General features: G+C 37.3%; 2 protein-coding genes and 1 non-coding gene across 3 annotated transcripts; 1 reads left to right on the top strand and 2 right to left on the bottom strand.

Annotated features, from left to right (window-relative positions):
• Positions 1 to 326: 326 nt before the first annotated feature.
• On the bottom strand, positions 327 to 1250 carry LOC129627877 (olfactory receptor 4A15-like). Its single transcript, XM_055547339.1, has one exon. It carries the CDS (start codon positions 1248 to 1250, stop codon positions 327 to 329), a length of 924 nt encoding a protein of 307 aa, XP_055403314.1.
• A 10511-nt stretch (positions 1251 to 11761) lies between these two features.
• LOC129629382 (U6 spliceosomal RNA) lies at positions 11762 to 11868 on the top strand. The gene has a single exon (XR_008703214.1). It is a non-coding gene; the product is annotated as a U6 spliceosomal RNA (small nuclear RNA).
• Positions 11869 to 16256: 4388 nt separating this feature from the next.
• On the bottom strand, positions 16257 to 17174 carry LOC129628425 (olfactory receptor 4A47-like). The gene has a single exon (XM_055547868.1). The coding sequence runs from the start codon at positions 17172 to 17174 to the stop codon at positions 16257 to 16259; it is 918 nt and encodes a 305-aa protein (XP_055403843.1).
• Between the last annotated feature and the right edge of the window lie 9309 nt (positions 17175 to 26483).

The raw sequence follows: 26483 nt of genomic DNA, 5'->3' as shown, positions 1-26483 counted from the left end.
TATAGCTTAACTCATCATATAGAAGATAAATTTGTAGTCTCAAGAGACCTTTTACAACCATAAACTATAAATATTTTCTGAAGAAATTGTGGAAATCTTTTTAAAAATGTGTTTTGAACATAATATATACTTTGAACTAAAAAAAAATGAAAATATTAAAAGCATATTTTGATCATTAAGACTCTTACCAGATAAATCTTTTCATTATGCTCAAGTTATTAAAGCAGAGAAGATATTTTTTCCAGTTAAATAATCACACATGGCTTTCCTCGGAGGAGCAATGCTTCTTAAAAAAAGAAAAAATGATTATATATATTCATGCTGCTTCATCTTCTTCTTTTGCCTCTGTTCCAGAGCTTTTTCATGGCGTTTTTCATCTCACCACTTCTCAAAGTATAGATTAGAGGGTTCAGCACAGGAGTGATAATGGTGTAAAACACAGTCAAGTATTTATCAATGGGTAAAGTAGAAAGTGGTCTCACATACATAAAAACACAGGGCACAAAGAAGAGGACCACCACAGTGATGTGGGACCCACAGGTGGACAAGGCTTTGTGCTTGCCTTCTTGATTACGATTCTTCAGGGAGCGCAGGATGACCCCATAGGAGATAAGTAAGAGTGTGAAGATGACCACACAGATGGCCCCGTCATTGGCCAGGACTGTGAGGGCAATAAATTGGGTGTCAGTGCAGGCAAGTTTTAACAAGGGGTACATGTCACACACAAAGTGGTCCATGACATTGGGACCACAGAACGGGAGGTTGTAAACAAAGAGAGGGTGAAGGACAGCGTGTAAAAACCCACCAGCCCAGGCCAAAAGCAGCAGCAGAACACACACTCGTGGATTCATGATTGTCAAATAATGCAAGGGTTTGCAGATGGCCACGTAGCGGTCATAGGCCATGAACATCAGGAGTAAAATCTCAGCACCACCAAATAAGTGCCCTATAAAAATCTGGGTCATGCAAGCTTGGAAGGAAATGGTTCTTTTCTCATAGAGTAAGTTTATAATCATATTTGGGGTGAATGTAGTAGAATAAACAGCATCCATAAATGATAAGTTGCCAAGAAAGAAGTATATAGGGGCATCCAGGGTTGGACTGACCGCCACAGTCAGGACAATGAGTAGGTTGCCCACCATGGTCACAAGGTAGATGAGCAAGAAGGTGACAAATAGTATTTTCTGACCCTGGAGGCTCTGAGTGAGCCCCAAGAGGACAAACTCAGTTACATTGATCCTATGTTCCATGGGTTCTTCTGTATGTCATATTTCAGAGTTCTGGAGAAAATTACCTGTAAATACATATTATTAATAGTGACTTCCCAAAAGCTTAAGCTAATTTGTTTATTCAACAATTAGGCAGTAAAGTTTATAATGTGCCCATATTTTCAGATGTTATAAGACTGATTAAAATATTATTTCTAATCTCAACAATCATATAGTCGAATGGAGAGGTGAGTGATTAGAGACATGTGTGGGGAAAAGCCACAATATTAAATACATGAGTTGTCACAACTAGCTTTCCATTTGGGAGCTCCTCAAATTGTATAATGTAGATATCTTTTGAACTGTGGTGTTGGAGAAGACCCTTGAGAGTCTCTTAGACTGCAAAGAGATCCAACCAGTCCATCCTAAAGGAAATTGGTCTTGAATATTCATTAAAAGGATTGATGCTGAAGCTGAAACTCCAATACTTTGGCTACCTGATGTTGAAGAACTGACTCATTTGAAAAGACCCTGATGCTGGGAAAGATTGAAGGTGGGAGGAGAAGGTGACGACAGAGGATGAGATGGTTGGATGGCATCACCAACTCAATGGACATGAGTTTGAGTAAGCTCCAGGAGCTGGTGATGGACAGAGAAGCCTGGGGTGCTGCAAAGAGTCAAACACGACTGAGCAACTGAAATAAACTGAAAGCCAGAGTTACTTTTTATTTACTTTCCAGTTAATGGAGGTTACCTTGCACATTTTAGGAGTAGAAGAATCTTCTTAACAAATGATCAAAATCCCAAATAGATATATTTGACAATATTAATTTTTTATGGGTTTAGGAAAAGTATTAAAACAATAGACAAATGTAGTTTGTGGAAATTATTTACATTTTAGAGGATATACACAGCTAAATCTAAAATAGATAAAAAAAATTCAAACTATTAAATTATAATAGATATAAATAAAATTGTGCATAAAATATATAAACAAACAGTTAAAGGAAGAATACCTCTAAATGGTCATCAGATATATGGTAGGTTGTTGACCCTCACCTGTGAACAAACAAGTAGGAATTGTGGTCACGGTTTGCTTCCTACACTCTTAATTTTTGTTCTTGAAAGTCTGTGAATCAAAGTCTACAGATGCTACCTCATCTTTTAATTTTAACAGATTAACATATTATATTTAGAGCACATATTAATTAAGCATATTATCAGATTTAAAAAATATTTTCCCAGAAAAATATCTCCAAATAGTTGCATTTAAAATTAATTTCTAAGAATAGTTTTGAGAAAGTTAATTTACTCCAGATCATTACAATATGAAAGTATTCAAGGAAAGAATTACAGAATAGACTTAATCTGCAGATTTTTCAGAAATTACAAAGGATTCCTAACATAGCTGATTATGAAAGTCACAAAGGAGAACCCTTAAAAAACTTAGTTGTCAAACCACCAATGTACTCTTGCAAAATGTAAATCCTAGTTCAGAATTTTATGTGTAAGTATACTTCCTGAGTCACCAGCATAAAGAGAAAGTCTTCCAATCCGTGTCTGGACTCCGATGCCCTCTTCCTCGTCCTTCATGAACGCACTCCATCTCTGGGAACAGAGAGCAATATACATGCACCATCACTGGACCTTGAACTGCTTCCACGTGATCAACTCTTTTCAAGCTTGCAGGAAACCTAATTCATCTCTGTCATTCAGAGAAAATTATTTTTTCAAATTGTTGGGGTTCAAAGATGAACATCAATGTCCTATAACCTAAGGAATTTGAATCTTGATTGTCAACAGAAACACAGAATATTCCTAGTTGGCAGGATTTGTTCTGATAACAAATGTTCAATCAGCATTTTGATTGAGGAGAGTGAGAGAAAATTTCAAATTCTGTAAGAATTGTTTACAACAAAAATTTTGCTCTTTTTGTTTATACCAGTGAACATGAAATAGTGAAAGAGCTTTTGCAACATTTTGATTCTCAGCCACTTATACTGTCCTGTCTTCATATAGCTGAACTTTGAATTTCCTGAAGAATAACTTCTTATACACACTTTTTATGTTTTGGATCCTTCATTTCAATTCGAGAAGAAGCCTGTCATGTGATTACTGCTACAGACAAATACTCTCTGAGGTAAGGGCACAGGGTCGTAAACACTTTGTCTACATTTAATTGTGTCTCATATTATTGAGTCATTCAACTGCTTCATCTCCAAACATGACTGTTGTCTAATTAAATTCACTGGGACCATAATCATGAATTTGAGGTAGACTCTTTATCTCCAGAGATGCCACCAGGATAATCACTGTGTAGTACATGACTTATAGAATCCTGTCCTCTGGGAGAAAATCATGAAAAACAACTTGAGGTCATCTCACAGAAATGGAAATGTCCAGTCTGGGCAGAAATAAAATATATAAAAATTTTCTTGTGTAAATCTTGACTTTCAAAACAGGAAATCTGTTCAAATTTAAGTTTTATCTTTGAAGATATCTGAGCTGATTTCAATGTATTCTTTGAATGTTAAATAAAATTAATACATTCCTAGAAAAATGGATTATAAAAAATAAGAAAAATAAATTATTAGAATCAAGATTGAGGATAGGGTCATCACTACAAATTCTATAGACATTAAAAAGATAATCATGTGATATGATTAATTAATTTTTGACAGTATACTTGCCAATTTAAAGAAAATAGGCCACTGCCATAAAATACAACTTTATAAACTCAGAGAAAAAATAATTAAAAACTGGGATAATCTAATACTTAAATAAATTTACATGACTAGAATTCTATCTTTCAACCCCCAAAAAAGTTCATTCCCATATAGATTTGATCAACCAATCTTATAAAAGCTAATCTAGAAATAGTACACACTTTCTCAGAAGGGAGGAAAGTAATATACTTCCTAATACACTTTATGTGCCTAGTATAACTGTTATACTGTCATAACACAAGGATATCACAAGGAAAATATTTACATGAATATCTCACAGTAACAAAGATACAAAATTCTGAACAGGATATTTACTTTGATTCTTTTGGATCATTCCTTCAGGATGGGGAACACGTGTATACCTGTGGTGGATTCGTGTTGGTATATGGCAAAACCAATACAATATTGTAAAGTTAAAAAATAAAATAAATTAAAAAAAGAAAATAAATAAATAAAGACAATGTAAATAAAGGTAAAAAAAAAAAAATCTTCATATGGTGTTTGAAGAAAGTCTTGAGAAGTGCTCAGTCTAGGGCTAATCATGCCCCACTACCAATGTAAAATCTTCCTAAGTATTCAACCAAGAACACTGCCCCAGTGAACCATGAGGCTTTCCAGCTGGTTAGAATAGGCTGTCTTCCTGGCCCAGCCTGAACACCAGCCCTCGTCTCGCTAACCATCTGGGTAAATTTTTCCCCATCCTTAGGTATTCTTAAATGTATGCACTGACCTGTACTCTGATGAATAGTTGAAAGGGATCCTCTTTTGTTGTTGTCCAGAATTCTCTCTCTCTCATCCTCCCCTCCATCCCGGATTACAGGTGAATCATCTATAGTATTCTACTCTCCGAATTTTGACTGCCTTGGTCTCCTCAGATCCCTAACTTCATCTCCTCAACTCATACAGTCTACATGGATATTTTGCAGTATCTCTCTCTGTAGCACAATATGGAAATTTTTTAAAGGTAATAAACTGGAAAAAGTCTTGCAGGTCACTTTGTTTCCTATCTCTCAATAATCACAGTCACTTATTTTTCAAATCTAGTGTCTTGAAAATTATGATGTCATTTTTTTTTCTGGTTTGTTTCCTTGTTTGTCAAAATTCTACATGGATACTTTGATCAGTTTTAACCATAATTCCAAATAGCTAGAAATAGCCAAAATATTGAGAAAAGAATAAAGAAAAGGATACAGAGCTGTGATACATCCATAAAATGAAATACTAGTTATCAATAAAATAAATAAACTGCAGATTAACACACTGATATACATAAATCCCATATGCATGATACTAAGATTGAGAAGCCATATTGAAGAGTAAGTACACAGTAGACATAATCATACAAACAGAAAATTCAAATAATTGCCCCAAGAGTGTTAGAATTGCTGAGCAAATCTGACAGTATTTCAGAACACAAAATCAACATACAGAAACAAGTTGCATTTACATATAATAACAAAATATTTTAAAAATTAAGAAAATAATCCAATTTATAGCAGCATCAAAAAGAATAAAATACATAAGAATAAATATAAGCAAGGAGGTGAAAGTATGATGCACTGAAAAATATATGACTTGATGAAAGAAATTAAAGACACAAGTTAACATATTTCATTTTCAAGAATTGGAAGAATAAACATTGGCAAAATGGTCACTTTTACCAAATCAGTGTGGAAGAGATCAGCAATCCAAGAAAACATGTAAAATTCACTCATAAGCAGTTTATGGAAAAGGAATACAAATAATTTGAAATGTGTGAAAAAATGCCTAAATGGATGACATTCTGGCAATAACAATGAACATCAACATTTTAGATACATAAAACAGTTGAATCAGCAATTCAATTTCTAGGGGTTCATATGCAGAAAACTTCAAAATTTCATTGCAGAATTATTTAAATTTGAAAAAGACTAGGGAAAACATGAAGAAGGCCAGGTGAATTAATTGTAGTGTAGTTTTTTTAAAGAAGTTAAGCATCTGGTGGATTCATTTTGATATTTGGCAAAACTAATACAATTAAGTAAAGTTTAAAAATAAAATAAAATTAAAAAAAAAAAGAAGTTAAGCAGTAGGAGGAAACTAGAATGAGTTAGACCTATAGAAATTAGTATCTAAAAATATTCAGGAGGTTGAACAGTAAAAGGCACAATTTATATGCTGAAACAGAAATACAAATATATGAAAATACCGTGTGTTGAATTTGAAAGTGAAAGTCACTCAGTTGTGTCGAACTCTTTGTAACCCTATGAACTACAGCCTGCCAGGCGTCTCTGTCCATGGAATTCTCCAGGCAAGAGTGGTGGAGTGAGTTATCATTCCCTTCTCCAGAGGTTCTTCCCAACCCAGGGATCAAATTCAAGTCTCCTGCACTGCAGGCAGATTCTTCACCTCTGAGCCACCAGGAAAGCCCAGAATTTATACACTGAAACATAAGCACAGATAAGTATATGAAAACTTCCTGTATTTGCATATTTTTCTTGAAGAATCCTAACAGCAGAGTGTAATGACTTCACGGGAGGGACTGGGAGAATCTGGTATGGGACGGGGAAAGGTTTTATTCTACGTTACTTCATTTTCTGTGTGTGTTGTTGTTGTTATTGTTGTTTTTCAGCACTTATACTAAGCATCATGCTTTCAATTTTTATTTTAAGAAATTGAAATATATTAACTTTCCTATGCAAGATAAATGAAACTGCATAAAAAGGATATTCTTACAGAACTAAATATTTTAACTAGTACAGTAAATAGAATGAAGGCAAAAGTAAGATACAATTAAAAATAAAAGAAAAAAATGAGAAAATAGTAAAAGTAAAAGCATACATTAATTTAACATCAGTTAACTTTATAAAATTTCATTGACAAATGCATTGCTGTCATTTATTGACTCCTTACTATAAATGCATCCTAGTTTTCCAGGTACAGTGATAAACCAGACATTACACAGTTTATATTTTAGTAGAAAATTGATATCAATAGCTTGAAATAGAATTATTCTTTAACTATAATTATCCTTTAAAGAAATGGAAAGTTTGCATCAAATTTACAAAAACTTTTACATTCCAAGAGGCTTGGTCCTAATGCTGAATTACTAACTTCATGATGGATAATACACTAATTCCAAGGTGTAATTCTTGAGACCCATTGAAACTACTTCACGTATTCAGTGAGAGTAGCTGAAACAATGAATAGAAGGTCATGTGCTGGATTGTCTCAGGACTCACCGAGGCATCTTTCTGAGGGTCTTTAGTTGGATATTCCCTGTTTCCTGACCTATAAACACTAATGCCATCCAATGTCGTGTCCCCAGCTCTGATTTCTATACTTCAGTTCAGTTCAGTCGCTCAGGCATGTCCGACTCTTTGCGACCCCATGAATCACAGGACGCCAGGCCTCCCTGTCCATCACCAACTCACGGAGTTCACTCAGACTCACGTCCATCGAGTCGGTGATGCCATCCAGCCATCTCGTCCTCTGTCGTCCCCTTCTCCTCCTGCCCCCAATCCTTCCCATCATCAAGCTCTTTTTCAATGAGTCAACTCTTCGCATCAGGTGGCCAAAGTACTGAAGTTTCAGCTTTAGCATCATTCCTTCCAAAGAAATCCCAGGACTGATCTCCTTTACAATGGACTGGTTGGATCTTCTTGCAGTCCAAGGGACTCTCAAGAATCTTCTCCAACACCACAGTTCAAAAGCATCAATTCTTCAATGTTCAGCTTTCTTTACAGTCCAACTCTTACATCCATACATGACCACTGGAAAAACCCTAGCTTTGACTAGACGGACCTTTGTTGGCAAAGTAATGTCTCTGCTTTTGAATATGCTATCAAGGTTGGTCATAACTTTCCTTCCAAGGAGTAAGCGTCTTTTAATTTCATGGCTGCAATCACCATCTGCAGTGATTTTGGAGCCCCCCAAAATAAAGTCTGACACTGTTTCCACTGTTTCCCCATCTATTTTCCATAAAGTGATGGGACCGGATGCCATGATCTTTGTTTTCTGAATGTTGAGCTTTAAGCCAGCTTTTTCACTCTCCTCTTTCACTTTCATCAAGAGGCTTTTGAGTTCCTCTTCACTTTCTGCCTTAAGGGTGGTGTCATCTGCATATCTGAGGTTATTGATATTTCTCCCAGCAATCTTGATGCCAGCTTGTGCTTCTTCCAGCCCAGTGTTTCTCATGATGTACTCTGCATATAAGTTAAATAAGCAGGGTGACAATATACAGCCTTGACGTACTCCTTTTCCTATTTGGAACCAGTCTGTTGTTCCATGTCCAGTTCTAACTATTGCTTCCTGACCTGCATACAGATTTCTCAAAAGGCAAGTCAGGTGGTCTGGTATTCCCATCTCTTTCAGAATTTTCCACAGTTTATTGTGATCCACACAGTAAGGCTTTGGCATAGTCAATAAAGCAGAAATAGATGTTTTTCTGGAACTCTCTTGCTTTTTCCATGATCCAGCAGACGTTGGCCATTTGATCTAATGTTCCTCTGCCTTTTCTAAAACTAGCTTGGATCATCACAATGATCTGGGGAAAATTCTGAAAGAAATGGGAATACCAGCAGATGTTGGGGAGAAGGCAATGGCACCCCAGTCCAGTACTCTTGCCTGGAAAATCCCATGGATGAAGGAGCCTGGTAGGCTGCAGTCCATGGGGTTGCAAAGAGTTGGACATGACTGAGCGACTTCACTTTCACTTTTCACTTTTCACTTTCATTCATTGGAGAAGGAAATCACAATCCACTCCAGTGTTCTTGCCTGGAGAATCCCAGGGATGGAGGATCCTGGTGGGCTGCCATCTATGGGGTCGCACAGAGTCGGACCTGACTGAAGTGACTTAGCAGCAGCAGCGGCAGCAGATGTTGGCAATTTGATCTCTGGTTCCTCTGCCTTTTCTAAAACCAGCTTGAACATCTGGTACTTCATGGTTCACATATTGTTAACCTGGCTTGGAGAATTTTGAGCATTACTTTACTAGCGTGTGAGATGAGTGCAATTGTGCAGTAGTTTGAGCATTCTTTGGCATTGCCTTTCTTTGGGATTGGAATGAAAACTGACCTTTTCCAGTCCTGTGGCCACTGCTGAGTTTTCCAAATTTGCTGGCATATTGAGTGCAGCACTTTCACAACATCATCTTTCAGGATTTGGAATATCTCAACTGGAATTCCATCACCTCCACTAGCTTTGTTCATAGTGATGCTTTCTAAGGCCCACTTGACTTCACATTCCAGGATGTCTGGCTCTAGGTGAGTGATCACAGCATAGTGATTATCTGGGTTGTGAAGCTCTTTTTTGTACAGTTCTTGTGTGTTCTTGCCACCTCTTCTTAATATCTTCTGCTTCTGTTAGGTCCATACCATTTCTGTCCTTTATTGAGCCCATCTTTGCATGAAATGTTCCCTTGGTATCTCTAATTTCCTTGAAGAGATCTCTAGTCTTTCCCATTCTGCTGTTTTCCTCTATTTCTTTGCATTCATCGCTGAGGAAGGCTTTCTTATCTCTCCTTGCTATTCTTTGAAACTCTGCATTCAGATGCTTATATCTTTCCTTTTCTCCTTTGCTTTTCACTTCTCTTCTCTTCACAGCTATTTGTAAGGCCTTCCCAGACAGCCATATTGCTTCTTTGGATTTCTTTTCCATGGGGATGGTCTTCATTCCTGTCTCCTGTACAAGGTCACAAACCTCCTTCCATAGTTCATCAGGTACTCTGTCTATCAGATCTATTCCCTTAAATATATTTCTCACTTCCACTGTATAATCATAAGGGATTTGATTTAGGTCATACCTGAATGGTCTGGTGGATTTCCCTGCTTTCTTCAATTTCAGTCTGAATTTGGCAATAAGGAGCTCATGATCTGAGCCACAGTCAGCTCCCGGTCTTAATTTTGCTGACTGTATAGAGCTTCTCCATCTTTGGCTGCAAAGAATATAATCAATCTGATTTCGGTGTTGACCATCTGGTGATGTCCATGTGTAGAGTCTTCTCTTGTGCTGTTGGAAGAGGGTGTTTGCTATGACCAGTGTGTTCTCTTGGCAAAACTCTATTAGCCTTTGCCCTGCTTCATTCCGTATTCCAAGGCCAAATTTGCATGTTACTCCAGGTGTTTCTTGAGTTCCTACTTTTGCATTCCAGTCCCCTATAATGAAAAGGACATCTTTTTTGGGTGTTAGTTCTAAAAGGTCTTGTAGGTCTTCATAGAACCATTCAACTTCAGCTTCTTCAGCATTACTGGTTGGGTCATAGGCTTGGATCACCGTGATATTGAATGGTTTGCCTTGGAAACAAACAGAGATCATTCTGTCATTTTTGAGATTACATCCAAGTACTACAAACCCCATGTCCAAGGTGTGGCAACTGCCCGGGTTCAGGAGGGCCGAGAGGAGCTACTCCATGTTCAAGATCAGGAAGGGTGACCTCGTCCAAGGTAAGGAGTAGCGGCTGCACTTTGCTGGCACAGATGTAAAGAGATACCCCACGTCCAGAGTAAGAGAAACCCAAGTGAGAAAGTAGATGTTGCAAGAGGGCAGACACACTGAAACCGTAATCACAGAAAACTAGCCAATCTGATCACATGGACCACAGCTTGTCTAACTCAATGAAACTAAGCCATGCCCGTGGGGCCACCCAAGACGGGCGGGTCATGGTAGAGAGGTCTGACAGAATGTGGTCCACTGGAGAAGGGAATGGCAAACCACTTCAGTATTCTTGCCATGAGAACCCCATGCACAGTATGAAAAGGCAAAATGATAGGATACTGAAAGAGGAACTCCCCAGATCAGTAAGTGCCCAGTATGCTACTGGAGATCAGTGGAGAAATAACTCCAGAAAGAATGAAGGGATGGAGTCAAAGCAAAAACAATACCCAGCTGTGGATGTGACTGGTGATAGAAGCAAGGTCCGAGGCTGTAAAGAGCAATATTGCATAGGAACCTGGAATGTCAGGTCCATGAATCAAGGCATATTGGAAGTAGTCAAACAGGAGATGGCAAGAGTGAACGTTGACATTCTAGGAATCAGCGAACTAAAATGGACTGGAATGGGTGAATTTAACTCAGATGACCATTATATTTACTACTGTGGGCAGGAATCCCTCAGAGGAAATGGAATAGCCATCATGGTCAACAAAAGAGTCCAAAATTCACTGTATTACACACTTTCAAATTATGAAAATAGGGGAGCTAGCACCTGGATACTGCAGTGAATGTGGTTGGGATCAAGGATTAACCACCTGTTCTATCATGTAGAAATATGGAAGCTAGATTCAGGATGAAAGTTCTCTGCATGTACTTCTCAAAGTCCTTCCCTGCCTCAAGTTTATAAAGATAATTATCTTTAAACATTTTAAAGTTATTTATTTCACATTTACATATATAATCCACATAGACTATACTCTTTAAAGTATAGAGTGACATGAAAATACACTGTCCTATCATAAAAATAAATAGGGGCTTCTCTGGCAGTCTAGTGGTTAAGACTCTGCTTCCAATGCAGGGGGCAGGGGTGCAGGTTCGACCCCTGGATGAGGAACTAAAACCCCATGTGCCTTGTGGCACAGACAAAAAATAAAAAAAAATTTAAATCATGATTAAAAAAATGATAAAGAAATTTTCCCAGTACATATATTGAATAACAATTGTGTCTCCCAATACCTTGCAACAGCATTATTCCCAGATTCAAAAATCTGTATATTTACTATTGCATTTCTTAGCTTTCTCTTTTGTTCAATCAGTGTACATATCCATGAGCCAGTACCATAGTGTTTAAATTACTACAGTGTTTCAGATATTATTGTGATATCTGAAAAAAATTCACTATTTAAAGCACCAATAGTGCTCGCTTCAGCAGCACATATACTAATATTGGAATGATACAGAGAAGATTAGTATGGCTCCTGCACAAGGATGACATGCAAATTTGTGAAGCGTTCCGTATTTTTAAAATGGATAAAGATCTAAACATAAGACCAGAAACTATAAACCTCCCAGAGGAAAACATAAGCAAAACACTCTCTGACATAAATCATACCAGGATCCTCTATGACCCACCTCCCAGAGTAATGGAAAGCAAAAGTAAAAATAAACAGTAAAATAAAAATAAAGAGTAAAATTAAAAAGTAAAAGCAAAAATAAACAAATGGGACCTAATTAAACTTAAAAGCTTTTGCACAATGAAGGAAACTATAAGCAAAGTGAAAAGACAGCCTTCAGAATGGGAGAAAATAATGGCAAACGAAGCAACTGACAAAGAATTAATCTCAAAAATATACAAGCAACTCCTGAAGCTCAATCCCAGAAAAAATAAACGACCCAATCAAAAAATGGGCCAAAGAACTAAACAGACATTTCTCCAAAGAAGATGGCTAGTTCAGCCACTCAGTCGTGTCCGACTCATTACGACCCCATGAACTGCAGCACGCCAGGCCTCCCTGTCCATCACCAATACCTGGAGTTCACCCAAACCCATGTCCATTGAGTCAGTGATGCCATCCAACCATCTCATCCTCTGTCGTGCCCTTGTCTTCCTGCCCTCAATCTTTCCCAGCATCAGGGACTTTTCAAATGAGTCGGCTCTTCGCATCAGGTGGCCAAAGTATTGGAGTTTCAGCTCAACATCAGTCCTTCCAATGAACGCCCAGGACTGATCTGCTTTAGGATGGACTAGTTGGATCTCCTTGCAGTCCAAGGAACTCTCAAGAGTCTTCTCCAACACCACAGTTCAAAAGCATCAATTCTTCGGTGCTCAGCTTTCTTTATAATCCAACTCTCACATCCATACATGACCACAGATGGCTAACAAACACATGAAAAGATGTTCAACATCATTCATTATCAGAGAAATGCATATCAAAACCACAGTGAGGTACCATTTCACGCCGGTCAGAATGGCTATCCAAAAATCTACAAACAATAAATGCTGGAGAAGGTGTGGAGAAAAGGCAACCCTCTTACACTGGTGGTAGGAATGCAAACTAGTACAACCACTATGGAGAACAGTGTGGAGATTCCTTAAAAAACTGGAAATAGAACTGCCTTATGACCCAGCAATCCCACTGCTGGGCATACACACTGAGGAAACCAGAATTGAAAGAGACATGTGTACCCCAATGTTCATTGCAGCACTGTTTATAATAGCCAGGACATGGAAGCAACCTAGATGTCCATCAGCAGATGAATGGATAAGAAATCTGTGGTACATATACACAATGGAATATTACTCATCCATTAAAAAAGAATACATTTGAATCAGTTCTAATGAGGTGGATGAAACTGGAGCCTATTATACAAAGTAAGCCAGAAAGAAAAACACCAATACAGTACACTAATGCATATATATGGAATTTAGAAAGATGGTAACAATGACCCTAATGCGAGACAGAAAAAGAGACACAGATGTATAGAACAGTCTTTTGGACTCTGTGGGGAAGGCAAGAGTTGGAAGATTTGAGAAAATAGCATTGAAACATGTATATTATCATATGTGAAACAGATCACCAGTCCAGGTTTGATGCATGAGACAGGGTGCTCAGGGCTGGTGCACTGGGATGACCCAGAAGGATGGGCTGGGGAGGGAGGTGCGGGGTGTGGGGGTGGGCGTTCAGGATGGGGGACACATGTAAACCCATGGCTGACTCATGTCAATGTATGGCAAAACCACTACAATATTGTAAAGTAATTAGCCTCCAATTAAAATAAATAAATTTAAAAAAAAAAAAGCACCAATATTCACTCTATTATATTAGAGTATTTCAGTGAGTCAAGAATTTGATCCATTCAGCTGAATACTTCTGTCTCCACCTCTCTCATGATTGCAGTTAGAAACTGTCAGACTGAGGTCATCTAAAAAGTTTTTTCACTCCTACATCTTGTACCCAGGCTTGGATAGGGGACTGAAATAGCTTGTACTCCTTGAGATCATAAGGGTGGTTCCTAATCTGATAGAACTGGCATCCTTATAAGAAGTGGAAGGGGCAAAGAGCTTTCTCTTGCACAAGTGCACAGAAGAAAGGCCATGCAAAGACAGAGTGAGAAGGTGCCCAACGCAAGGTAGGAAGAGAGGATTCACCAGAAACCAACCTAGCAATCACCTTGACCTTGGATATCAGCCTGCAGGACTATGGGAAAATAAATGTCTGTTGTCTAAGCTCTGCAGTCTGTAGTATTTATGGCAACCCATGCAGACTAAGGTGACAATGAAAATGATTAAAAAAAAAAAAATCTAGGTCTGGTGAACAGAGGTCTGAACTGAACAACCAGAATTCAACTCAGGAAAGTCATGTTCCTTCATCCAATTACCAGATGCCAGATGCAAATGTTTTTCAAACCCAGAGATTTTTGAATTCATCTTGAATAAAATGTATGCAATATGACCACAAATGGGTGGCATAAATCTTCATTCCAGCCTTTCTCTGATGGATCTGATACCATTTAGTTTGTGTATAGGAATTCTCAATTCTCTGAAGATACAAATGCTTTCTCAATCAAATATTACTCAAAAATATGAACTCAATCTAGTTTTTACCAGACTAGCTTATTGAAACTCAATTTTAAAATGAAAATATGCAAAAATAGACATAGTTCTGATTAAAAAAATATCAATGAAGGAATCCTAGGTTTTTCAGATAGTAAAGTATATTCTAAATCAAATGTTCACAATTACATTGTGTATTAAATGACACATGAATAGACGTCAATGGAAGCTAATGGAGAAATGAATTTGATGCAAACACATGCCATATTTTGGAATACAAAGTTAGGATATCAAAGCCATGGGAAAAATAATTATGCATCTATAATTATGACAATCTAGAAAAATAATTAAAATACAATCCCTACTTATCTCCTTATATCAAAGGAAAATGTAAGCATAAAATGTAAAGACAAAAAATTTAATGTTGAAAACTGTGAAGAATATTTTGACAACATTTAGTTAGACAAATTCAAGATATAGAGGTAAAAAAATATTGATAGAATTAATTATGTAAATGTATAAATATTGGTACATGCCCAAAAATATTCTTCACTGTATTAAAAAAAATTTTTAAAGAAATCACAAGCAGGAAAAATAATAATCCAAGTACAGGGTAATAGGGATAATTAGTGTGTCATTCAATCATTAAAATCAGTATGGAAAAGTGTTGGCAATCAAATACACACAAAAATTCATTAATAGGCAATTCATGAAAAAGGACTACAAATCATTTAAACATGGATGATACTCAAATTCAATTATGTTTATTGAATATCAATTCAAGTATACAAATGAAACAATTTGTTTAATCACATTTGCATATACCATAAATGTTTATCAAACACTAGTGGTTCAGCATGTTGTCAAATGTATTTTCCGAAGTGAGGAGAATAGTAAGTTTGTTCAAGCTCATAATGGCGTTTTTGCAATAACTATGAATATCAACATTTTAAATACATATACCACTTAACTCAACAATTGCACTTCTAGAAACTCATGCTTAGAAAATTTTAAAAAGACTTCTTTGCAGAATTACTTATTGTAGAAAAAGAGAACAAACTTGAAGAAAACTGGATACATAAATTTTAGAGACTTTTAAAGAAGCTGAGCATATGAGAAAATTAGAATGAGTTAGATCTGTAAAGACTGTATGGAAAGATCTTCAGAAAACTCAGTTGCAAAATGAAAAATTCATACACAGAGACATACAGGCAAACACCCATGAAAATATGCTTCTTTTTGAAAAAATTATTATTTGAGTAATCTTAGAAACAGTATAGTGACTGCATCTGGGAAAACTGGGAAATTCTGATACTGGTTGGACAGGAGGTACATTTTACATGATTCTATTTCTGTAGGGATTCTATTTTTTAACATTTACTATTATGCATCATACTTTCAATTTCCTATAAAATGGAAAATGTTACACTAAATTTTCATATGTAGGCAAATAAAAGTGAATGAAGAGGACAGAATATATAGTATAAAATATTTTAATTAGTACAATAAAAAGTAAGAATAAAAGGCAAGAATCTGGTTACAAAAAATGAGAACTAATAAAAGTAATGCATATTAGTTAATTATTTTTGTAATTCTGACCAACACATTACATATGACTTATTGACTCTATTTTAAATGCATTTCAAATTTCCAGTTGCAGTGATAAACTAGACATTAATGTTTACATTCAAAGAGGGAAACTACTATTAATAGCATAAACAAATTTCTTTAATAAAACTCATGATAAATTCTTCAGAGAAAAGAAAAGTTTTCATCAAAGCAATAGACTGATATTTGAAGTAAATTCCTAGTGTTAAACTACTTTCTCTGTAATGCATAATGCACTTATTTGCTACTTCACCTCGCTTTTTTGGTCCAGAGCTTCTTTATAGCATTCATGATCTCAGAACTTCTTAGACTATAAATCAATGGGTTCAGCATGGGGCTTATGACTGTATAAAACACACTCAATGATTTGTCAATGGGAAAGGTCTTAGCAGGTCTTGCATACATGAAAATGCAGGGAACAAAGAAGCAGACAACCACAGTGATGTGGGAACCACAGGTCTGGAGGGCTTTCCGCCTCCCTTCCTGACTCAGGTTCTTCAGAGAGTGCAGGATGACTCCATAGGAGACGAGCAAGAGCAGAAAGAACAGAGTGCACATCAGTCCTCCATTGGCCACCTCTAAAATGCCAATGACAAAGGTGTCAGTACAGACGAGTTTCAATAAGGGGAACATGTCACACATAAAGTGATCAATGATATTGGGACCACAGAATGGGAGCCCATAAACAGTACTAAGTTGAATAATTGAGTGCAGAAAACCTCCAACACAGGACACCAGCAGCAGCACAACACACACCCTTTTCCTCATGACAACCAGATAATGCAGGGGCTTACAGAGGGCCACATAGCGGTCATAGGCCATCACCAGCAGAAGGGACACCTCAGATCCACCAAAATAGTGCTCTGTAAACAGCTGGGTCATACAGGATTCAAAGGATACGGTATTTTCCCCAGAGAACAAGTCTGAAATCAATCTGGGGGAAGCAGAAGAGGAATAAACTAGATCTATAAATGATAAACTAGCAAGAAAAAAGTACATTGGTGAGTTCAGGGTCTTACTGACAGCTACACTCACAGCAATAAGCGGGTTGCCCACCGCAGTCAAAACGTAGAAGAACAAGAACGTAGCAAAAAGGACTTTCTGCTCCTTTGGATTCTGTGTGAGGCCCAAGAGGATGAAATAAGTTACATTGTTCCTTGGTTCCATCTAGTCTGTATAGGTGCTGTGTTCACATGTTAGAAACAGTGTGCCTACAAAACAAGGGGAAATTTTTTAATGAATTATAATTTTCATCCTTTGTTGTAAATTCAATTAAAAGAATGTGTGTGGAGAATCTTTTCATATCCAATGTGTTACTGACACTTTAATTGCCAAGTTGAATAAGGTAGAGTTGCTTGCCCTCATGATATAATACACGACTAGGGATCAGATAATTCCAGACCCATGTATTAAGTTATAAGGATATTCACAGAAGTTAAGAGTCACAGTACAGCAAAAGAGACACTGATGTATAGAACAGTCTTTTGGACTCTGTGGGAGAGGGAGAGGGTGGGATGATTTGGGAGAATGGCATTGAAATATGTATAATATCATATATGAAACGAGTCGCCAGTCCAGGTTCGATGCACGATACTGGATGCCTGGGGCTGGTGCACTGGAACGACCCAGAAGGATGGTATGGGGAGGGAGGAGGGAGGAGGGTTCAGGATGGGGAACATATGTATACCTGTGGCGGATTCATTTTGATATATGGCAAAACCAATACAGTATTGTAAAGTTAAAAAATAAAATAAAATAAAAAAAGAGTCACAGTACAAGGATATATCAATCAAAATTAGAATCAGAGAAGAATTTCCAGAAGAATTAATGCTTTAGCTGAATTTTTTTAAAGTGAATTAGCAAGAAAGGACAGGAATGGACTTCAGGGAAGTCACAAAGTGTAAAAGTGAGACGCATTTAAGCTAATTTACATAATCAATGTGAGTAGATCAAATCATGAAAAGGTTTCTGTCCTGAATTGTCCCAGATCTCACTGATACTTCTCAGGTCTTTAAGTGAATATTTCCCTTTTACTGACCAATAAATACTGCAACAGTCTAATTTTGTGCCTCCAGACCCTGTGTTTCCCCTAATTTTCAAATTATATATCTCTAATTGTGGATATCCAATTGAATGCAATTTAATATTTGTAAACTCTGGAGTTGGTGATGGACAGGGAAGCCTGGCATGCTGAGGTACATAGGGTCGCCAAGAGTCGGACACGACTGAGCAACTGAACTGAACTGAACTAATATTTATAAAACAAACTTTTTCATTTTCCACAATAAATGTAGGCATTTCTACACAAAATTTAAAGAATTGTTACCTAATATCTTGCTAAATGGTATAATTTTCCATGTTATTGCAGATAAAAAATTTTAGTTCTCTGCACTTATTTTTCACTCTCATAAAAATTAAACAAATCCTATTGACTCTACTTTCAAAATATATCACAAATTGCAATCCCTTCTATTTTTTTTTCTGCCATACTTTTTTATTATTATTATTATTCCTGGTCCACTGTGATAGCCTCCTACCAAGTCTCTCCATGTTTATTCTGGCCTCCAAAAATTGGTTCTCCTGAAGCAGTCCAAATTGTCCTTTTCAGTCTTATTCTGATGATATCACTCTGCTGCTCAAAAGTATTGCAGTATATCCCAATCATACAGTCATAATTTAATGTAATATTTATAGTAACATAGACTACAATCCCTGTTTCATAACTGAAAAAACTAAGGCTCAGAACATCTATTGCATTTTCCCAAAGTCATACATTTTTAAGTGCTATACCTGAAATTGAATCTAAGTTTCATTTATTTCAAAGTAAGTTAATTTTTTTCATAATAAATAAAGTCACTCAATTGTTAAGCTGTCTCCCAGTGTTTTCCATTAGTCTTACTTTGTGGAGGCTTGTTCACAATCAAAAGAATCAAAATCGCAAAGAATGAGTTTTAACTCAATGTAAGCCCTGAAATTCTTTCATCAAGTATGACAGTAGAGGGCAAAGGATGCCTTATTACTTGAGGATAAAATTATGTCATTTGACTGTTCATTTTCTAAATGGATTCTTCTCATTATTCAGAGGGTCATTTTTATATGAAGTGTAGATTGTTTGAAAAGAATTCCATGAGTACACAGAAAAACAAAGGTTTATCACATTAGGAAATTTATCAGAATGGCCAACAAATCCTATATAAAGATAGGAAAATAGCAACTAGTCATTTCTCAGGGAAATTTTTCATAAGTAACCTCTTTCCTAATAACATTAAAAGAAAAATAGCATTTGATTGTTTAGCCCTTCTCACTCTGTCACATTGACATGGCCAGACTGTATTTTTTAAGTCTAAGAAGGACCTCCTGAAGAATTGATGCCGGTTACTAAGTGAATAGCCTTTTCTTCAACTTAAGAATGATGATCATGAAACATTCCATCCCTTCCAGTTGCAATTATTATTGAATCTTAGATTTGGAATGTGTGCAAGACTGATTCTTGCTTAATTAATCCAGTGGGATTTTCCACAAAGTTTTTAAAGAACATCTATATGTAAAGATATTAATAAGCCAAATCACATAATTCATGTCAGAAAAGTGCAACATGGGAAAAATAGTGTTTTAGATCTCTATCAGACTGCTGCCAATCAAGAATAAAATATCAACCCAGTCATTTTGCTTCAGTGAGCTTACTTGTTGTGTATTTCCCCACCTGCAGTAGCAAGATTTTCTTTACTTTTGTTTAATACTCAATTTAATCACCATAAAATTTGGTTACAAATGTGAAAATTACATCAAAAGACACAATTAAATATATTAAAATTGTAGATATAAAACTAATAATTTCAACAATTAGTAGTTTTTTTAAAAGTAGGGCACCTCTGTAATGCCAGCAACTGTACACAGCAATTAATAAAACTGGGCTAAAATCATGTAAAAGTTTCTTTTTCCTGCATTCCTTTAATATTTTATCATAATAAAATTACACAATAAAGAAAAAGAGTTAATTCATGGTTTGTAATATAAGAAATAGAGTACTGGATAGAAAATAAGAGGAAGAATTCTACTGTGGGTAATGTAATCAGAGACGGTCTTTTTTAAAAAGTGATGCTTGAACTGAGATTAGAAGGAAAGGAAATGGCTACTGTTAGAAGCACTGTTACAGAAAGCAAAATTTAATAAAAATTAATAACAAAATTATCTCACTTCAGACAACACAAGCTATACTTAGAAAAATCTAAAATTTCCATGTCAGTACTATGTCAGTACTATGTTACAAAGGACTTGTGAGAGCATGACCATTTGTCTTCTTCAAGATTTTAATGTGGAAGTTTTAAAGCTTTAATGTTGAAGAAGATGTTAACAATGGATCTGTCACATGTGGACTTACTATGTCGAGGTACATTCCTTCTCGTGGCATCGTACAGGAGACAATGATAAAGATCATCCACAAGAAAAAGAAATACAAAAAAAAAAAAAATGGCTGTCTGAGGAAGCCTTACGAATAGCTGTGAAAAGAAGTGAAACAAAAGGCAAAGGAGAAAAGGAAAGATATACCCATCTGAATGCAGAGTTCCAAAGAATAGCAAGGAGAGATAAGAAAGCCTTCCTCAGTGGTCAGTGCAAAGAAATAGAGGAACACAATAGAATGGGAAAGACTAGAGATCTCTTCAAGAAAATTAGAGATACCAAGGGAACATTTCATGCAAAGATGGGCTCAATAAAGGACAGAAATGATATGGACCTAAGAGAAGCAGAAGATATTAAGAAGAGGTGGCAAGAATACACAGAAGAACTATACAAAAAAGATCTTCATGACCCAGATAATCACGATGGTGTGATCACTCACCTAGAGCCAGACATCCTGGAATGTGAAGTCAAGTGGGCCTTAGAAAGCATCACTACAAACAAAGCTAGTGGAGGTGATGGAATTCCAGTGGAGCTATTTCAAATCCTGAAAGATGATGCTGTGAAAGTGCTGCACTCCATATGCCAGAAAATTTGGAAAACTCAGCAGTGGTCACAGGACTGGAAAATGTCAGTTTTCATTCTAATCCCAAAGAAAGGCAATGCCAAAGAATGTTCAAACTACTGCACAATTGCACTCATCTCACATCCTAGTAAAGTAATGCTCAAAATTCTCCAAGCCAGGCTTCAGCAATAAGTGAACCGTAAACTTCCAGATGTGCAAGCTGGTTTTTGAAAGGGTAGACGAAACAGAGATCAAATTGTCAACATATGCTGGATCATCAAAAAAGCAAGTGAGTTTCAGAAAAATATCTATTTCTGCCTTATTGACTATGCCAAAGCCTTTGACTGTGTGGATCACAATAAACTGGGGAAAATTCTGAAAGAGATGGGAATACAAGAGCACCTGACCTGCCTCTTGAGAAATCTGTATGCAGGTCAGGAAGCAACAGTTAGAACTGGACATGGAACAACAGACTGGTTCCAAAAAGGGAAAGGAGTATGTCAAGGATGTATATTGTCACCCTGCTTAGCTAACTTATATGCAGAGTACACCATGAGAAATGCTGGGCTGGATGAAGCACAAGCTGGAATCAAGATTGCCGTGAGAAATATCAAAAACCTCAGATACACAGATGACACTACTCTATGGCAGAAAGAGAAGAACTAAGGAGCCTCCTGATGAAAGTGAAAGAGGAGAGTGAAAAAGTTGGCTTAAAGCTCAACATTCAGAAAAATAAGCATCTGATCCCATCACTTCATGGCAAATAGATGGGGAAACAGTGGAAACAATGGAAGACTTTAGTTTTTTGGGCTCCAAAATCACTGAAGATGGTGACCGCAGCCATGAAATTAAAAGGCTCTTACTCCTTGGAAGAAAAGTTATGACCAACCTAGAAAACGTATTAAAATGCAGAGACATTACTTTGCCAACAAATTCCTTCTAGTCAAAGCTATGGTTTTTCCAGTAGTCATGTATGGATGTGAGTGTTGGACTATAAAGAAAGCTGAGTGCAGAAAAATTGATGCTTTTGAACTGTGGTGTTGGAGAAGACTCTTAAGAGTCTCTTGGACTGCAAGGAGATCCAACCAGTCCATCCTAAAGGAGATCAGTCCTGGGTGTTCATTGGAAGGACTGATGTTGAAGCTGAAACTCCAATATTTTGGCCACCTGATGCGAAGAACTGAGTCATTGGAGAAGACCCTGATGCTGGGAAAGATTGAAGGTGGGAGGAGAAGGGGACGGCAGAGGATGAGATGGTTGGATGGCATCACCGACTCAATGGACATGAGTTTGAGTAAGCTCTGGGAGTTGGTGATGGTCAGGGAAATCTGGCATACTGCAGTCCATGGGATCATGACTGAGCACCTGAAATGGACTAAACTGACATTCCTTCTATTTCCAACTGGTGAGAGTTGTGTGAAAAGATGTTTAATTTTTATATGATCATGATCAAACCTAGGAGAAATTAAATAATTTCACTTACAAAGCACCAAGAAGAACAAAATATTAAGAGCAAACTTAACCAATGAGACAAAAGTCTTGCAAACTGAAAATCATAAAATGTTACTCAAAGTATTTGTAGAACACACACATATATGGGAAAACATTTATGAACTATAATATTAATAGTATTTAGATGTTAATATTACTTCAAGTGATCTAAAGATTCAGGACACTCCCTATCAAAACCAAAAATGTTTTTTGCAGAAGTAAAAAAATTCATGATAAAATTCATATGGAATATTAAGGACTTCAAAATTGCCAAAACAGTTTGGAAAGGGAGAAAGTTGGAGGTCTCATAATTCTTGATTCTAAAACATGCTACAAAGCTAAGGTAATCACAGCACTAGTGTTGGGATAAAGATGGACAACAGACTAATGAGTAAAAAGAGTCTAGAAATAAACTTTTGTATATGTCCCAGATAATTTTCAATTGCCGAGAGTATTTTATGGGAAAAGGATATAATATGACATTGAGTGAAAAAAGATCAGATCACATCAGATCAGATGAGTCGCTCAGTCGTGTCCGACTCTTTGCGACCCCATGAATCGCAGCACGCCAGGCCTCCCTGTCCATCACCAACTCCTGGAGTTCACTCAGACTCACGTCCATCGAGTCAGTGATACCATCCAGCCATCTCATCCTCTGTCGCCCCCTTCTCCTCTCGCCCCCAATCCCTCCCAGCATCAGAGTCTTTTCCAATGAGTCAACTCTTCACATGAGGTGGCCCAAGTACTGGAGTTTCAGCTTTAGCATCATTCCTTCCAAGGAAATCCCAGGGCTGATCTCCTTCAGAATGGACTGGTTGGATCTCCTTGCAGTCCAAAGGACTCTCAAGAGTCTTCTCCAACATCACAGTTCAAAAACATCAATTCTTCAGCACTCAGCCTTCTTCACAGTTCAACTCTCACACCCATATATGACCACAGGAAAAACCATAGCCTTGACTAGACGAACAGGCAGTCACAAAAAAACAAATATTGTATGATTCCACATGAAAGTGAAAGTGAAGTCACTCAGTCGTATCCGACTCTTTGCGACCCCGTGGACTGTAGCCCACCAGGCTCCTCTGTCCATGGGATTCTCCAGGCAAGAATACTGGGGTGGGTTGCCATTCCCTTCTCCAGGGGATCTTCCCGACCCAGGGATCATATCCAAGTCTCCCGCATTGCAGGCAGACACTTTAACCTCTGAGCCACCAAAGAATCAAATCATAGACCAAAAGTAGAATGGTGGTGGCCTACAGGTCAGTGATGGAAAACGGAGAATTTTGTTTAATGGTTTTAGAATTTCAGTTTGAGTAATTGGAAAAGTTCTGGATATAGACAGTGGTAATATTTGCATAACAATGAGAACTAACTTAATGGCCACTTTAAAATGATTAAAGTTATGAATTTGATTATGTATATTCAGCCATAATTTAAGAAGTAAATTTATGAACTAAGGTGACCTCATTACTTGATTTATGATATGAACATAGAGTATAGCATGATAGCCCAAAGTAAAGGCAAATATCATTGGCCTCAGATACATCTGGGTAATTTAAGAGGTAAATATGTCAATACAGTGACAAAACTACTGAAGGAAAATTGTTATATTTAAATTTTTATTTTAATTTGGAGCAATCATGCTTGCATGCTTGGTGGTTTCAGTCGTGTCCCACTCTTTGTAAACCTGTGGACTGTTGCCCGCCAGACTCCTCTGTCCATGAGGTTTTCCTGATAAGGATACTGGATTGGGGATGCCGTGCCCTCCTCCATGGGATGTTCCCAGTCCAGAGATCCAACCCTCATCTCCTGTAGCTCTTGCATTGCAGGCGGATTCTTTAGCACAGAGCCACTGGGGAAGCCCACATTAGAGTACAGTGTTTAGCAATGTGCTAGTTTCAGGCATACAGCAAAGTGAGAGTTACACATATACATGTATCCACTCTTTTTAAATTTCTTTTCCCATTTAGTTTATCACAAAATATTGAGTAGAGTTCCCTGGGCTATACAGTAGGGCTTGTCATAATCTACATTAAATATGTGGTGATTTAGTTGCTAAGTTGTGTCTGACTCTTGAGATACCATGGACTGCAGCTCACTAGGCTCCTCTGTCCATGGGATTTCCCAGGCAAGAATACTGGAGTGGTTTGCCATTTCCTTCTCCAGAGGATCTTCCCAACTCAGGGATGGAACCTGGATCTCCTGTACTGTAGGCAGATTCTTTACAGACTGAGCTACCAGATGTATTGGGGGCTTCTCTGGTGGCTCAGTGGTAAAGAAACCACCTGCAATGCAGAAGACACAGGAGACGTGGGTTCCATCACTGAGTTGAGAAGATCCCCTGGAGGAGGGCATGGCAACTCACTCCAATATTCTTGCCTGGAAAATCCTATGGACAGAGGAGCCTGGTGGGCTACAGTCCATAGGGTCATAGAGTCAGACATGACAGACGTGACTGAGCATGAGCAGGAGTGTGTATTTGTCAACTTTAAATTTTTTTGTAATCAATTCAACAAATATTGAGTACCTACATGAGCTAACACTTTCACTTTCACCATAGGCTAGGCGTTGTTCTAAGTACTCAGGATGCATCACAAAACAAAGACAAAAAAAGAACACATGTATACCTGTGGCGGATTCATTTTGATACTTGGCAAAACTAATACAATTATGTAAAGTTTAAAAATAAAATAAAATTAAAAAATAAATAAACAAAAAATTTTAAAAAAAAGAAGAAGGCAGGGAGCAAGAGGGAAACGAAACCCAAACTATTTTGGAGTTTCAAAATCAGATTTTAGATGCAAGTTAGCAAACATATTTCCAGGATTTTTGTGCTCCTCCAGACTAGTGCAGATTGCCTGCTTTTGCAGGGGAAAGAGGGGATTTTATGACATGAAACTTCCCTCCCTACAAAGCAGTGGGAATACACACTACAGATTGTATTTCAGTTCCATGCTGCAAACAGAGATGCCAAAGTGACTGATGCAACACTGATTGGAACGAGTTTACCTTCCGAGTAACAGGGAATAATTTATGCTACATGGAAGAGTGATGACTTAAATAGAAATTGTAATGACTTGAAATAAATAGATATGTTTGTATTTCAAAAGAACAAAATCTCTAGAAGCCATTAGGCTTCTCTCTTTTTTGATTGTAAACTAGATTTTATTTGTTGTTTTGTTTGTTGTTTCTGGTTGTGCCATGTGGCTTATGGGATCCTAGTTCCTTTACCAGGGACTGAAACCCTGACGGTTGTCAATAAAACCAGGTAGTCACAACCACTGGACTGCAGGAAATTCCTGAATACTAATTCTGATAGAAATTAAAGTTCGATTGACAGTTGAGCAATACAGAAATCTAAATAGTCTTTATAATGGTAAATAATGCTCAGCCTGGATCTTTCCTCTGAGTGCCTATATTTCAAAATCAACATAATTTTGATAAGTAGTGTTCAGTTGTCCCCAGTCATGAACTTGTATTTTCTCTTTTCCATTTTAAAGAAAAACTCATTGTATATTGTTATGGACTCACTTTTTCATTCCAGAAATTCCTCATAACAATTTCACCTCTAAATTACTGAGTATGCAAGTTTAAGAAATTTAGCAAAGAAGTTCTGATATAAAATGTAGCCAGGACTTGGGAACAGATACACAAATAAGCAAATACAAAGAATAAGATGACCAGAGTGATGTGAGAGACACAGGCGGAGAGGACTTTGCCTCTCCCCTCCAACAGATATGTCTCTAGGGAGCACAAGATGACCACACAGGAGGCCTTCAAGGGAAAGTATTTAACAGGCAAATGAACCCACTGCTGGTAGCAACAGAGACCAAGCGTGTGAGCGTCCAAGCAGACAAGTTTCAATAAAGAATTTGTCACACATTAACTGTCCATGACACTGGAACCACAGACAGGCAGCTGCACTATGAAGAGAATCTGGGTGGTTCCAAGGACAAACCCCTCTAGCTCATGTTACTGGAAAGAGGAAGCCACATCTCTTTCACTCATGATGGTTTCACAGCACA

The sequence above is a fragment of the Bubalus kerabau genome, chromosome 15 (assembly GCF_029407905.1).
Source record: "Bubalus kerabau isolate K-KA32 ecotype Philippines breed swamp buffalo chromosome 15, PCC_UOA_SB_1v2, whole genome shotgun sequence".
NCBI classification, from domain to species: domain Eukaryota; kingdom Metazoa; phylum Chordata; class Mammalia; order Artiodactyla; family Bovidae; genus Bubalus; species Bubalus kerabau.
The sequence above is the reverse complement of the archived record's forward strand: the minus strand, read 5'-3'. Positions and strand labels throughout refer to the sequence as shown.